The 13895-nt window shown below is 41.5% G+C and overlaps 2 protein-coding genes and 1 pseudogene across 2 annotated transcripts; 2 read left to right on the forward strand and 1 right to left on the reverse strand.

Annotated features, from left to right (window-relative positions):
• The first annotated feature begins 7727 nt into the window (after positions 1-7727).
• Positions 7728-8672, forward strand: LOC141833975 (uncharacterized; annotated as a pseudogene).
• A 453-nt stretch (positions 8673-9125) lies between these two features.
• Positions 9126-11061, forward strand: LOC141833609 (uncharacterized). Its single transcript, XM_074721092.1, has 3 exons — positions 9126-9932; positions 10616-10687; positions 10769-11061. Exons 1-3 carry the CDS (start codon positions 9243-9245, stop codon positions 10769-10771), a joined length of 765 nt encoding a protein of 254 aa, XP_074577193.1. The 5' UTR covers positions 9126-9242; the 3' UTR covers positions 10772-11061.
• A 341-nt stretch (positions 11062-11402) lies between these two features.
• LOC141833671 (mavicyanin-like) lies at positions 11403-12493 on the reverse strand. Its single transcript, XM_074721157.1, has 2 exons — positions 12227-12493; positions 11403-12010 (listed from the first exon to the last, which is right to left on the reverse strand). The coding sequence occupies exons 1-2, from the start codon at positions 12405-12407 to the stop codon at positions 11580-11582; spliced, it is 612 nt and encodes a 203-aa protein (XP_074577258.1). The 5' UTR covers positions 12408-12493; the 3' UTR covers positions 11403-11579.
• Between the last annotated feature and the right edge of the window lie 1402 nt (positions 12494-13895).

Here is a 13895-nt window from a genome sequence, read left to right on the forward strand (position 1 = left end):
CCCGAGTTCATCATCACCCTCATTTACTACACAGAAATTCTATGAAGGATATGTTCATAGAAAATTCAATCAGTGGCGGATCCAGACTAGTTTTTCAACCGGGGTTAAATTTTTTTAGTTATATAATAAATATATATAAAAATAAAAATACAATTAATAACGATAATAATAAAAATACAATTAATAATGACAATTAAAAGTACCTTGTATGAGGAGATTGAATATGATTGTATGAGTACAGAGCCGGTCCTGATTGCTAAGATGAAATTGAAGTTTACAAATCTGCAAACACCACAAATCACAACAACAACTTGAAGAAGTACAGTAAAGGTTAAGTATTCGATCATTGTGAATGTAACGACCCAGCCCCTTGGGCGGCCCAACTGGCGGCCCAATCGGCGGTCCCTTGGGCGGCCCAATTAGCGGCCCCCTTGGCGACCCCTATGTCGTCAATCGACGACCCTTGGCCGTGCCGTTACTCACTAGGACTTTCCACCCCTGGCCAGTGGATTTTTGCCTCCCCCAGGATTCGAACTCTAGACCTCCAGGATAAGTACTAGAGTTTATGAATCCTGGTAGCCAAGTGAGCAGCTTCTCACTTGGCTACCAGGATTCATAAACTCTAGTACTTATCCTGGAGGTCTAGAGTTCGAATCCTGGGGGAGGCAAAAATCCACTGGCCAGGGGTGGAAAGTCCTAGTGAGTAACGGCACGGCCAAGGGTCGTCGATTGACGACATAGGGGTCGCCAAGGGGGCCGCTGTTGGGCCGCCCAAGGGACCGCCGATTGGGCCGCCAGTTGGGCCGCCCAAGGGGCTGGGTCGTTACAATAAAAAGGCGCCTTTTTATTGTAACGACCCGGCCCCTCGGCCCCTTGGGCGGCCCAACTAGCGGCCCCCTTGGCGACCCCTATGTCGTCAATCGACGACCCTCGGCCGTGTCGTTACTCACTAGGACTTTCCACCCCTGGCCAGTGGATTTTTGCCTCCCCCAGGATTCGAACTCTAGACCTCTAGGATAAGTACTAGAGTTTATGAATCCTGGTAGCCAAGTGAGCTAAACCCTAAACCCTAAACCCTAAACCCTAAACCCTGCTGCTCACTTGGCTACCAGGATTCATAAACTCTAGTACTTATCCTGGAGGTCTAGAGTTCGAATCCTGGGGGAGGCAAAAATCCACTTGTAATACCCGACTTTTCCTTCGACAAATTCTGGATAAATAGTTATGTATATGATAGATTGATGATGATAAAAAGAAATGAATAATTATGTGTTAAGAATGTTGCTTTAATGGGTTAACGCATAAAGGCTTTGCTATAAAAAGAAAAGAGAAAAAGAAAAAGAAATGAGGAGGTGCCAGGGATTGACCCTTGGACCTCCAATATGTAGCAAGCCAAGTTAACCATATGAGATAGTAATGCATTCTTGTTAAAAGCATGAGGGCAATGCTTGTTAAACCTGAAGGTCTAAGGAATTTCATTAAAACCAAACGGAGAGGCAGAAGTGGGTCTAGGACGTGGGAGGATGGGTTCGTAACTGCCGACTCCTTTCTCTTTATAAACCCTTCCCCCTCGCACAGAATAGCTTTTCCTCTTCGTTCTTGTGCTTTTTCTTCTTTGGCCGCCGAAGGTTCTCAACCAGATTGCGAAGGAAGGGCTAGGGAGGAGAGTCCCTGTTATAGGAAGAAACTCCAAGAGAGGCCTTGTCACCTGCAGTATAATCGTTAAACGCTCGATGAACTGTAGGAGTAAGTCTCCCCTCCCTGCAATGTAATAGCCACGGTTGTTAAACATATGATCTGCGAACTATGTGCATGATAAACAAGGTTTATAGTCTGCAGTTTTAATTTCGTAGTGATCTATAGCGTAAGTTCTTTTGTACAGTTTCGTGAAACAAGTTTAGTCTGTAACAAGATTTACGAATAAATACCTTTCCTGTATTTCATGTGTTTTATATTGTTAAAACCTAGGATTTGATCATGTTATTAAGGTTAAAAGATAGATAGATGTTATTTTAAGTGTTGGTTAATTGTCGTTAAACAGAACTTAGAAACTGAGAAACCGAACAGAAACCCTGGTAATCGACTCGTTGGTCGATTACCAGGGGGTGTAATCGATCGCCCGATCGATTACACGCTTTAACGAGAATGGAATCCGCGACTTTTCGCGAGTTGTGATCGATCCACCGATCGATTAAGCTGTTGTAATCGATCAGTCGATCGATTACGGGGCTGTAATCGATCGGTTGATCGATTACCGCACGTACTGTGAACACCGTAAGGGGTAATCGATCTTCTGATCGATTAAGCCCTTGTAATCGATCGGTTGATCGATTACAGAGGCTACTGTGATAAAAATTTGAACCGAAACCGACCATTTGATCTATATAAAGTCTATCCCTCGATCTTCTGACCGATTGGAGGAGTATAGGTCCACTGGTTGTTGGTTTAGGGTTAATGAAGTTAAGTCTTATGAAGGAAGTACAATCAAACCTAAAGTTAAGGTTTAAACACTGTTAAGCATTATGTTATGTACAATGTTATGATGAATGGATTGAATGACAAGGATGTTCATTATGAAAGATGTATGGAACATTCATGGAAAGGAATGCATAACAAGTATTTTACTTTGAATGAATGGCTTGTACCGGAACCCGAAAGGGATTCCAGGGATGGGCTCCAAAAGTTGCCCCTAGGTCGAAAGACAGAAGACCTAGTAAACCGTGTAGTCGGGATTAGCTACCTCGTACTACTTGGTATGTGCGCGCAAAAGAAATGAATGGGTACAAGCCAGGGATCCCCAAAGACCGTTGATGATTATGTTTATCTATTAAGATAATATTTTTCAAAAAGGCAAAATGATTTCTATGTTCATGTATATGATGTAAATGTCAAATGACTGATTTATGCCTGCTTAGGAAATGTTGACATGCTTGTATGCTTTAAGGTTATGTTTTATGTACGATGGATTTTGTGAGTAGGAAAGGAACTTACTAAGCTTTATGCTTATAGATACCTTCCTTATATTGCAGATCCAGTTAACAGGTACTGACGAATGGGAAGCAGCAGGACAGGGCGGTGAAGATGTGTGTGGTGGTGACGTGATTAAGCCTTGGCCATGAAACCAATGTTTATTTCATGTTGAACAATGTTTTAATATCATGTGTTAATTATCCTGTTTAGAACTGTATAACCTAGTATTTGCCATGCAACCTAGGTTAGTTGGTATTGTTTATTATTGCACTGCTATCATATATGAACCTGTTTTAGATTAGTAGTATGTTCCGCTGCATGTTTAGTTAGTTTAATTTTTTTTATATGATAGTACTTGAATGAAAGAATGAATGAATGTAAGAACTGTAGCGTCCGTCAAGGGCCCACGTAAGGGCGGGCGTTACAGTTGGAATCGGCGGTGAGCTTGGAAGTAGAAGAAAGGTAAGTTGATCCTTCTCGAATCCCTAATTTCAGTGGATGTGATAGTCCAATATTTGAGATTTCCTTCTGGATCGACAGATTGGAAGGAGTTCTCCTACTTTGGCCGTGAGCTAGTTGGATTGAGCTAGAGCTGAAGGATTTCTGTCTAGGGCAAAGGGGGACCAGCTCTAGAGGTGAGTCTGATTCTTGTTTTGGTGATGTTCTGTTCATGTGGGATGAATGGTGATTACCGGTGGATTAACTATGCTTAAGTTTTGGAACAGAACTTAAAGGGAAGGGGTTAGACCTAAGTGGATTTAATTATTGATTAGTCTTTGATTAATGTTGATGTTGTTGATGAGTTGACTTATTTTAGGGTTGACTTTATCTTGTGGGTAGTGGTTAAATCGGTTTGATACCGTAAAATTTATCGGAATTAATCTATTGAAATGTAGGTTAATTATAGTGTTGTATTAGTAAACATTGTGTTATTGACTGTTGCAGGACCTTGACTTATTGGTCCTATTACGCGGAGCGTATTTTTCTGGGGGTTCTAGTTGTGACGATCACCTGATCAGGTGGGTACCCTGTACTTGGTCAATACAGGTTTTCTATAGTGCATGATCTATTGCTGTTGTTCTTTACCACGTTGATACTGTTGATCCTTATGATATTTATTCTGTTGATATCGTTGATACTCGTTGCTTGATACCATGCTGTTGACCTTTATGATGATCGGATATTGTTCTATCCTATTCACATGTTGGATACCTAGTTGTTATCTTATACCCTTGTTGGTTTACACATGCTGGTTGACCTTAGGATTTCCTATCTATTGTTGGAACAAATCCTAACTGTTGTGACTTTGACCTGTCTCCTTTAGGGATTCCAGTTGTACATGCTGATTTACAGTAGTTATTACATGTTGGGATGATTATCATTACATCCATGATAGTTGTAGTTGTTGTTGTTGTTGGATCTTACCTGCATCGCGTTGTGGTGCCATATAGGTAAGATGTTGCACTACAGTTGGGTGCACCAGGATTGGTTACATGCCCTCCTGCCACACTGCCCTTCCCCACTTATCTATAGTGGTCAGTTGTTGGAGCTGGCAGTATGTCCTGTCTTGCCCCCATTTCACTGAGCTCTGGGAGAGTGACTGGGACGACGAGTGCGGACAGTGACGGATATTTTGATTGTGTTGGTTGATGCATATTACATGCATTTGTTGGTAGGATTATTACATAGCTTACCTTATCCATGTGTTTGTGGATTGTTGCACTTGTTTGCTATGACTGTTGCACTTGTATGACATTACATACATGATACATGTAGATTTCTTTATCTGTTGCACAGTATGACTTATTCTTGATATACCATGATATACCTTTGATTCATGATACCTGTTGATTATTCTATACCTGTTGTATAGTAGGATTTATTCCTATTCTGTTCTGTTGATATACCTTGATCCATGTTGATACCTGTTAGCCGTACTTTATTTCTTATTCAGTCTATTCCTGCTCCTTTCAGTTTGATTCTTATATTATTTCTGCTGTTGTACCTTACATGCACTTCTTCCTGTACCCACTGAGCATCTAATGCTCACTACCCAGACCCTGGGGTTGTTATGTTTTCTCCCCAGGTAGCAGATAGGTACTTGGAGCTTGGAGTTTCAGCCGGCTGGTGCTATCTCATCTCACTCCAGAGGGTTATGTAGTGGTTGAGTATAGATTTTATACTTCATAGACATGGACTATATTGTGTTGGTTTGTATTCGTGGCATTCGTAGTTCGGATTTACGATGTTGCTTTACGTTTCGCTGATTTTGCTTATTGTGGACATTTTTGCATGTGATGTTAGTGGTTATGGCCGTGTAGGCCTTAGTTTTGCATGGATATGTGATTGTGTGTATTGATTGGACGAGTAGTCCTATTCCAGCCGCCTGTGGCTGAGTATCATTGTTTGTATTCAGGGAATTTGTCACAGTTACAGGGGAGATGCTGTCGAAATTTTTCGGACAGCCTTCCCGGGGCGTGACATACAGTGCAAAACCTAAAAAGAGATCCTTTTGCCACAATATAATAAATTTCACCTATATCTGCCACAAAAATTGATTTAATACGCTTGCTGCAGGCTGCAGCAGAAGACCCCCAAAATTCAAAGGCCTAAATCATCCAACTCAAACCTCAAAACAAAAGATCAATAGAGCACGAACACGCATCCCACCAGCAAAACCATAACATTCAAACTATGATTCACCCTCCCGTAGTCAACAAACAAAATCAGGAAACGAAGCTCACCGTGAACGGAAGCTCACCGTGAACGCTTCCGGCTTCCGGGGTCATCTGAAACGAAACCAGAACGATGGTCGCCGCGAAACAGAGGAAGACGGCGGAGAGCAGCACTGCTGGTGCGGTTCAGAGGACGCGATCGAGGGCGGTGTGGAGGAGGAGGAATGGAGGATGCGATCGGCGGTACGAGAAGCGGAGGAAGCGTAACCTAATCCAACTTAACCCAAAAAATTAGACCCTACTGCAAATTAACCCAAAAAATTAGGCGGCCCGTCGCCCTGGGCCCTGGGCCCTGGCCCAGGGCCGGCTCTGTCCGCAGCGGCAACCGGCAAGGCTGTCGGAACTCGGAAGGCCGGAAGGGAATAGCTCGGAGGATGGCGGAGGAGCAGCGACTGCAACTGCGGCTTCTTTGGCAGCCCCGCGACGATGGACCTCCTCCAAGGCTCCAAGTGCTACCGTGATCTCAGGGGGCTCAAGCCCCCCCTCGCCCCCCCCCTTGGATCCGTCACTGAATTCAATAATAAAGACTGTAGTATATAAAAAATTTTAAATCACAATATATGATGAATATGTGATATGGAGAATCAATGTTTTTTTTCTTTAATCCAATTTCATTTTATTTTTTATTTAAAAGAAAAAGAATGATGTGTACGTACCATCAGCAAAAAAAAATGTTATAATTAGAAGTAGAATTTATATCATATGATTTTTTGTATTGTTGTCAATTAAATTTTCAAAAAGTGTTCTTAGTAGCCAATAAATAATATAATAATATTTATATTTTTTAAGCAAATTTTCCTTAAAATAACTCTTTGAACTTGCTTATCACTTACCAAACAACAAATAAAAAGTGTCCTTAGTTTATCCTAAATTTTATAATTTCTTTTTGTTTTCTCTCTCTCTCAATTTTGCTAAAAATGAAGGCAAAGAGTTGACTAAATCATTTTCTAGGTAATCCCTGTATTTGGTCAATATAGGTTCAATTCTTTCCTAGTGCATGTTATTTTTTTGTTATTGTGAATTAGATACCTTAGTTATACTCATGATTATCTCTTGCTTGTCCTTAATTCGGTTGACCTTATGAATCTCTACATTACTACTTGTATGAACCTTTTGTTATTTAGCAATTAAGACCTATTGTTTTGTCACCAGACTACTTTGTTGTAGGGCTGGATTGATGACAGTGTGATGTCGGACACCCTCAACGTCATATATACGTGACTGGGACGAGTGTGACAGTTGCATCATGCATATGCTTGCATTATGTGCATTATAGTAGTTATACATGACTACCTATTATTTTTGTCACCAGACTACTTTGTTGTAGGGCTGGAATTATGGCAGTGTGATGTCAGACACCCCCAGCGTCATATATACGTGACTGGGACGAGTGTAACGGTTGCATTCATGCATATGCTTGTATTATGTGCATTATATAGGTAATGGACCATATAGAGATACTGCATTTGGTTGTATACTTGGTTGATGCATTTGTGTGTCATTATCACTCATGTCATGCTTATGAATTATAATAATTTTTTCACTATTAATGCTGATCACTAACTAATTTCTTGTATCCACTTGTTTATCTTGTATCTTCTTGACCATGCACTGTCTATCTTGATTATCCACTGAGTATTTTGTACTCACCACTCAGACCCTGAGATTTTCTATCTCTCCAGGTAGTAGATAGAAAATTTCTGCTAATGATAGAGGAGATCTGCCGACCATGTCATCTCACAGCTGGAGAAGTATTTAAATGATGTGATTTGTACCCGTGTATATGGATTTGTTATACTTCCACTTGCGTGGTTTCTGATTTTGTAGACTTGTAGAGTTTAGTATATTCTGAGGTGTTTCGTATAATTGTTGCCGCTTTTCGTGGTGATACATCTTTGGTATGTTATCGTGGTAAGCTATTTTACTTGCATGTGTTAGATTGGTTTGTGGTTGTGTGACCTTTAGTTAGATAATTTAGTATTTTCTTCATGTACTGTATGGTTGAGTGGCCGGGTAGACCCTATGTATTCAGGTAAGTTGAATTATTACAGGGGAGATGCTATCAAAATTTTTCGGACGACTGTCTCTTGGGGCGTGAAAGCCTTCGCCTCCGGTCCCTCCCTCCGCCTCTCCTATTGCCCCAACGAACCTTCTGCCCCCTTCGCCCTCGTCCTCAAGACCAGCCTTAGCGCCCTCGGCTCCCTTGATAAAGGAGCCTCCTTTTCCATGGCCGTCGAGTTCGGCCTCCTCGCTTGCCTCGGAGGAGCTGACCCAATCTTCTCGTTGCGCTTCAAACCTTAGATTAGGGACTTTGCTATCAAAAAGACCGTCACTTCTGCGACAGCCGCCGCCATCCTAGCAAAGCCAAGCTCGAACGACGATGGATTCAAGGCACCGATTGCGGAGAATCACTTTGAGAAGAAATCGAACAATTTTTTCTCCAGAGACGACGTCGCGGAGGAGATTCATTGACTCGTCTCCAGGTATAAAGTCACTACGAGCACCATTCTCCCAATACAGACTCATACAACCCTCAAGTTCAAGTGGGGGCTGACAATATCGTCAGAGTTCCGCATCGCGATCGACGAACAATATCATCAGAGCTCCGTGCCGCGATCGACGGAAGAACAACTGGCAACATTTCGCTTAGCAAATTGCCGCTCCTAGTGGTGAGCAAGATCTCGATCGAGCACGAGAGCGCAAGTGGTCGTACCAACGAAGAACAGGACATCAAATCGTCGGAGTGAAGTTCGTCGGTGAGGAGAGAGTTGGAGTCCATGCAGGCGGAGAACGTGGCGCTAAGGAAGGCGGTGGAGGAGCTACGGAACAATGTCCGAGATTGGTTGTTTTTGTTTTTGAGGTTTGTTTTGAAATTGAATTTTGTTATGTACTTGGGTTTATACCAAATATGCTAAGCTTGATTTGAATTTGTATAGACAACATATGTCTTGCATACCAAGGTTTTGAAATGAATTTCAATTTACTTATTATGTTTTAAATTTCTACGTACATATGTCTTATGTGTTGTGTGTCGATTATGCTTTTATTTTGAAGATGTTTGTTGAGTATGAGTTTGAGGAACAATAATATTTATTTTTGAATTCTTTGTTGCTCTTCAAGTAAGATTTTTCTTTTTCTATAAATAAAATGATCTTTTTATTAAAAAAATATATTTTATTTATAATTTTTTATATTAACAAATAAAATATATTTTTTATTTTTAAATAAAAATAGTATATCATATTAAATGTATTTTTTATTTTTTAAAAACTAAATAAAAAAATAAAAAAAAAATTCCAAATCATACGTCCCCTTAGATTTTACTGAACCTATCTTGTGGTTCAATATCCAAATGAACGAAATCCAGAGCGACTTGCTCGGTTGGATTTTATTCGCGGCGAAGGAACAGAATCCAATTGGGCGACGTTCTAGTCCCAATCTCCAAAACTCTCTGCTTTGAATACAAAGACACAAGGAATCGGAGGCGAAGAGAAGGCAAGAGAGAGAGAGAGACAGAGAGGTCGAAGTTAACACACGATGACGTTCACCGAGAAAACAGGCGAGCCGGCGGCGCCACTCCTCCCACAGCCGCCTCCTCCTCTACCGTCGTCGGCGCAGACATGCTACGGCGTCCCAGCCGCGACCTCCTCCGTCGCCGTTTTCCAGGATCCCTACTTCCCGGAACCCCAGGCGTACGTCCTGCTGCCCGTCTATCCCAGCCGCCGCCGCCGGCGTCCCCGATGCTGTGGGTGCTTTCGGTGTCTTGGTTCGCTCGTTTCCTCTTCTACTATCCTCTCCCTTGCCTTCTTCCTCCTCCTCCTTCTATCCGCTGCCTTCTTCCTCTGGCCCTCCGAGCCCGATCTCACTGTAGCCCGCCTCGATCTAGATGACATCCGTGTGAACGTCACACCCGACGCCTCTATATGCATCTCCATGGGCGTTGAGATCAGAATCCGCAACCCGGCCTTCTTCGCCCTCAATTACCGCTCCATCGTGGTCTCCCTAGGGTACCGAGGAAGGCAGCTTGGCTTTGTCACTTCAAGCGGCGGCCATATTAGGGCTCGGGGGGTTTCGTACATCCATGCCAAGCTCAAGCTCGACGGGATCCGGGTGTGGAGTGACGCCATCTATTTGGTCGAGGACCTTGCTCGGGGATCGTTGCCTTTGGCCACAATAACCGAGGTTAAGGGCAGGATGCGGCTCTTCTTCTTCAATGTCCCCGTCGAGGTAAATTTTGCTAAGGCTCGATCTTGTTTCCTTTTCAGCACCTTGAACGTTATGTTTTTTTGCCGGTTTCTTCTACGGAATTATTGTTCCTATAAGACCTATTGAGATCCAATTCCTCTTGTTATTTGTTAGAAGACAATCAAGAAGAGCTTGGTTAAGCTAAACATAAGAAGTTGAGAAATCAAAAATGGGAAAGATTTCCTTGCACCTATACTCAAGTTCAATTCCATACAATCAAATGTTTGTATAATTGCGACTAATGTTTGTTGCCTTGAGGATTCCTTGTGCCCTCTACACTCTCTCAACTCAATATCATCAGATATTTGATTCCTTAGTCCCCGAACATCATATGTGATTCGATTTCCCAACTAAATGTTTTGGTGCTTCTGCTGACCTTCACTCCAACAGGCTCAAATGCTTGAGACGATATGCAACTGAATGTTTTGTTGCTGTGAAAAGGATTCCTTGTGCCTCTACTCACTTGCAATTCAACATGATCTAATGTTTTAGACTTTTGACCCCAAAAGGATTCGCTTTCATTCCATCGTGTTGTAGCAGTTTGAGAACAGCGATCTCGTTCTCAACGACTATCCTCATTCCATCAGTCTTAATGTCTACAAATGTTAAATGCCAACTAATGTCAAGTAGCATTGAGTCACTTCTTGTTCTTTACATTTTCTCAGGGTAAAGTTTCATGCACAGTGACGGTTAATCCAAGCACCCAGAAGGTCATTCATCAAGATTGCTACCTCCAGGTATACATATCTTCTAATTGGTGTCATTAATACCTTAAACATCTGAATTCTAATGCAACATTTTCAATTCCAATTCTCCAGTGACCGTAGACAGTTGGTGTTGTTGATGGATGAACTCAGCATGCTTTCTCTCATCCATTTGAAGTTATCTTGCCTGTAATATACGTGTTCTTTGAAGTGAAACAAGCGTATCAGAACTGGTTCTCTGTAAGGGAAGGATTGTAAATACGTTGCCCTTAGATATGCTCAATTCGCCTATCTAATTTGCCACTATCTTAGATCCTAAGAATCAGGGTATCAAGGTTCATTAGAAATGAATAGATATGTTCATCAAATATAGCAATAGTTTATCCCATGAACCAAAAGCTGCTGGAGCTTTTTAAATTAATTTTCAGCTGGCAACAGCATTGATGCTTTCACGCCAAAGACTCCTCCCTTTCTCCGCACTGCGAGTGGCACATGCGAAGCAAACGTCCGTGCAGACACACAGTGGAACTGGTGGAGGCGGCTCCACGAAATGGACCATCGCTTTCTACGGCAAAGAGCAGAAAGAGCAGCGGCCAGTGGACAGTGAGTTGGAGTCAAAAGACGCAGCAGCATCTTGGTGTTTCAGAAAGGGTTGCATGGTTCGAAGAAGGCGTGAGTTTATTAGTATTGTTGGAAGGTCAGTTAGGGACGAGCACGAGCATTTATTAGTATTGAACACAGACCGAAATGTAGCTGCAGTATACGAAATAGGAAACCATCACAGCCACATGACTAAGGATTCTCAAACGTCTGCAAACCAAATTTCAAATAACACTCAAACAACGTGAATCGAAATGGAAGATGGTCTACCATTTAGCCCCTCAAAATGACCACAATCGTCACCATAAGAACTCTTCGGGTTTAACTAATAATGCTGCAGGCCAGCAGGTGCAGAAATAGTGGCGAAGAAAAACACAGCGACAATGACAGCGAGGACCTCGGGAGCAAGTCTTGCGCCTGAGCTAGGCTTCGGGGCGCTTGCCGGAGTGGAGATGCCTCCGCTGGCGCCGCTGGATGTCGGAGAACCCGACGGGGAGACCAAAGGAGAAGATGCAGTAGGGGAGATGGAAGGGGCAGCAGAGGAGGATGGCCCTGAGACTTTGATGTCCACCCGCTGGCCGAGGGCGCAGTGGCCGGGGATTCCACAGAAGAAGTAGTGGTGGCCCTTGCTCTTGATCGTGATGGAGTCATTGCCGGAGTTGTAGGTGGCAATGGGAGTTGATGATGCGTTGCATGAACTGTACTCCGTCTTGCTCACCTCCATCACATTGTGAAAGTTCTTGTTGTAGGTGAACACTGCCAAAACAAATGCGAAGATGAAAAGAAATAAAGCTGGAATCTATGAGTTGCCTTGGAGATTCAAGCTTGCTTTGCTCCCAGAGAAAAAGGCCAGTAGATCATCGCCATAAAAGTGAAAAAATAAGCAGAAGCTTAAAGAAAAAAAAAAATCTTTTTGATCTAATATCTATAAAAAGGAAAGAGGGGAAAAGGAGGAGGAGGAAGAGGACTCACGGATAACGTCTCCCACTTGGAAGTTCTTGTCTGAGGCCCAAGCAGTGTAGTTAGGGCTTCCCATGATAGTCCACCCCGCGGAATCTCCCACCTTGTACACTGCGCCCTCCGACGACCCCACGCCGGCAGCCAGCAACCATGCGACCAACGCCATCGCCACCGCCGTGGCCTTCCTCTCCATGTCCACAGAACAGAGCAGCGAAAACTAACGAGTCTAAAAGCTCCTCTCCTAACTCCTGCGCTTTGCTTCTTGCTTGCTTGCTTGCGCCCTTTATCAGTGGAAGAACGAGAAAAGGCTGTGGGATCTAAAGCCGCTAATTTATTAAGGTCTTATTGATAATAAAAGTATTTTAATGCGCTAATAATAGAAGATGAAAGGTCATGTAACTGTCGCTTGGCAAAGGAACCTTCTGGATTAACGCGTTCAGCGTAAATCATGCCTTAAATTTTGGGTTAAGTTAGAATTAAGTTAGCTTTAATGCTTTAATTATATTTTTAATATATCTTTGGGGAAAAAATAATGCTTTTGGTAATCTTTTATGAACAATGGAAAATTAAGCAACAATTGTTTATTTAAATTTAATCTTTTTTTCAATTAATCACTTAATCATCTATGATCGACCGACCGACCGACCAACTGCAACCAGGCTTTTCCTATGATAGCAAAGACTAGTGAACATGAGATAGTCGATCTTGTTTGAGCTGGCTAAGGTACATGACCCTACTCGACTTGGTACCCAACTTCACTCATGTTGCTGCTTCACCAAACAACAAGGAGGTGACAGTATTTTGTGCTCTTTAATTGCTCTCTAGGTCTTTTCTTAGGCACTAATATTTAAGTATGGAAAGCGCAACACAATATATATATTTTTAATTAATATAGATTTTCGTGATATATATAAATTTAAATAAAATGATATAAAATAAAGAATATATTTTATACTTCTTAAGGATGGTGAACGATATCACAAATAAATAAAAGCCCCATATGTAACTCTTCTAGTAGTATCCACATGCACTAGATTACGAACTAGACATAATCCGCTAGGTGCTAGTCTCTTGGATCGATAAAACTTTTTGAAAACACTATGGATCTCTTTTGATAGAAGAAAGGGAAGTAAAAAGAGAGCTATATATTTTTGTTCTTCTTTATCTTCCAATGGTGACTATTTATAGTCTTCAAGAGAAAGATGTAGAGCCTCCATTAATATAAAGAAGATGAAGAGTCTCCATCAATACAAGGAAGATGAAAAGTTTTTGGACTCCAATAATTTTCCAAGAAGATGAAGAATTACGACTCTTCATTAATTCTTCAAAAATCATCATAATTGTGGCTATCCAAATTCGTCTTTGGATTAAATAAAATCATATTTTATCTTTATCCGTTCTAACTTCTAATATTTTAAAATTAATTAATAATCTAATTATTTTTTATTCATAAATAATTGATTAATTTTAATATCCATTAAAATAATTGATTATAGATATTATTCATGTCTCTGTACGACCCTTTAGATTTTATACACGAAGACAGTGTAAATACATACACAGACTAAAGTGACTATCTAGTAACAATTTTTAGTTATCCAACGTGATAAAATATTAGTCATAAACTATAAATCACTATGAACTAATTACTGTGTAATTTAATCTTTTCATCTAGACTACA

This window comes from Curcuma longa, chromosome 8 (assembly GCF_044706935.1).
Source record: "Curcuma longa cultivar G26 ecotype Majalengka, Jawa Barat chromosome 8, ITB_CL_G26_1.1, whole genome shotgun sequence".
NCBI lineage: Eukaryota > Viridiplantae > Streptophyta > Magnoliopsida > Zingiberales > Zingiberaceae > Curcuma > Curcuma longa.

Excerpts from the sequence above, each read along its gene's own strand:
- LOC141833671 (XM_074721157.1), bottom strand. The coding sequence starts at position 12,407 with ATGGAGAGGAAGGCCACGGCGGTGGCGATGGCGTTGGTCGCATGGTTG. Across the intron at positions 12,011-12,226 it reads CCAAGTGGGAGACGTTATCC|TGTTCACCTACAACAAGAAC; the intron begins GTGAGTCCTCTT and ends TTGTTTTGGCAG.
- LOC141833609 (XM_074721092.1), top strand. The coding sequence starts at position 9,243 with ATGACGTTCACCGAGAAAACAGGCGAGCCGGCGGCGCCACTCCTCCCA. Across the intron at positions 9,933-10,615 it reads TCTTCAATGTCCCCGTCGAG|GGTAAAGTTTCATGCACAGT; the intron begins GTAAATTTTGCT and ends ACATTTTCTCAG.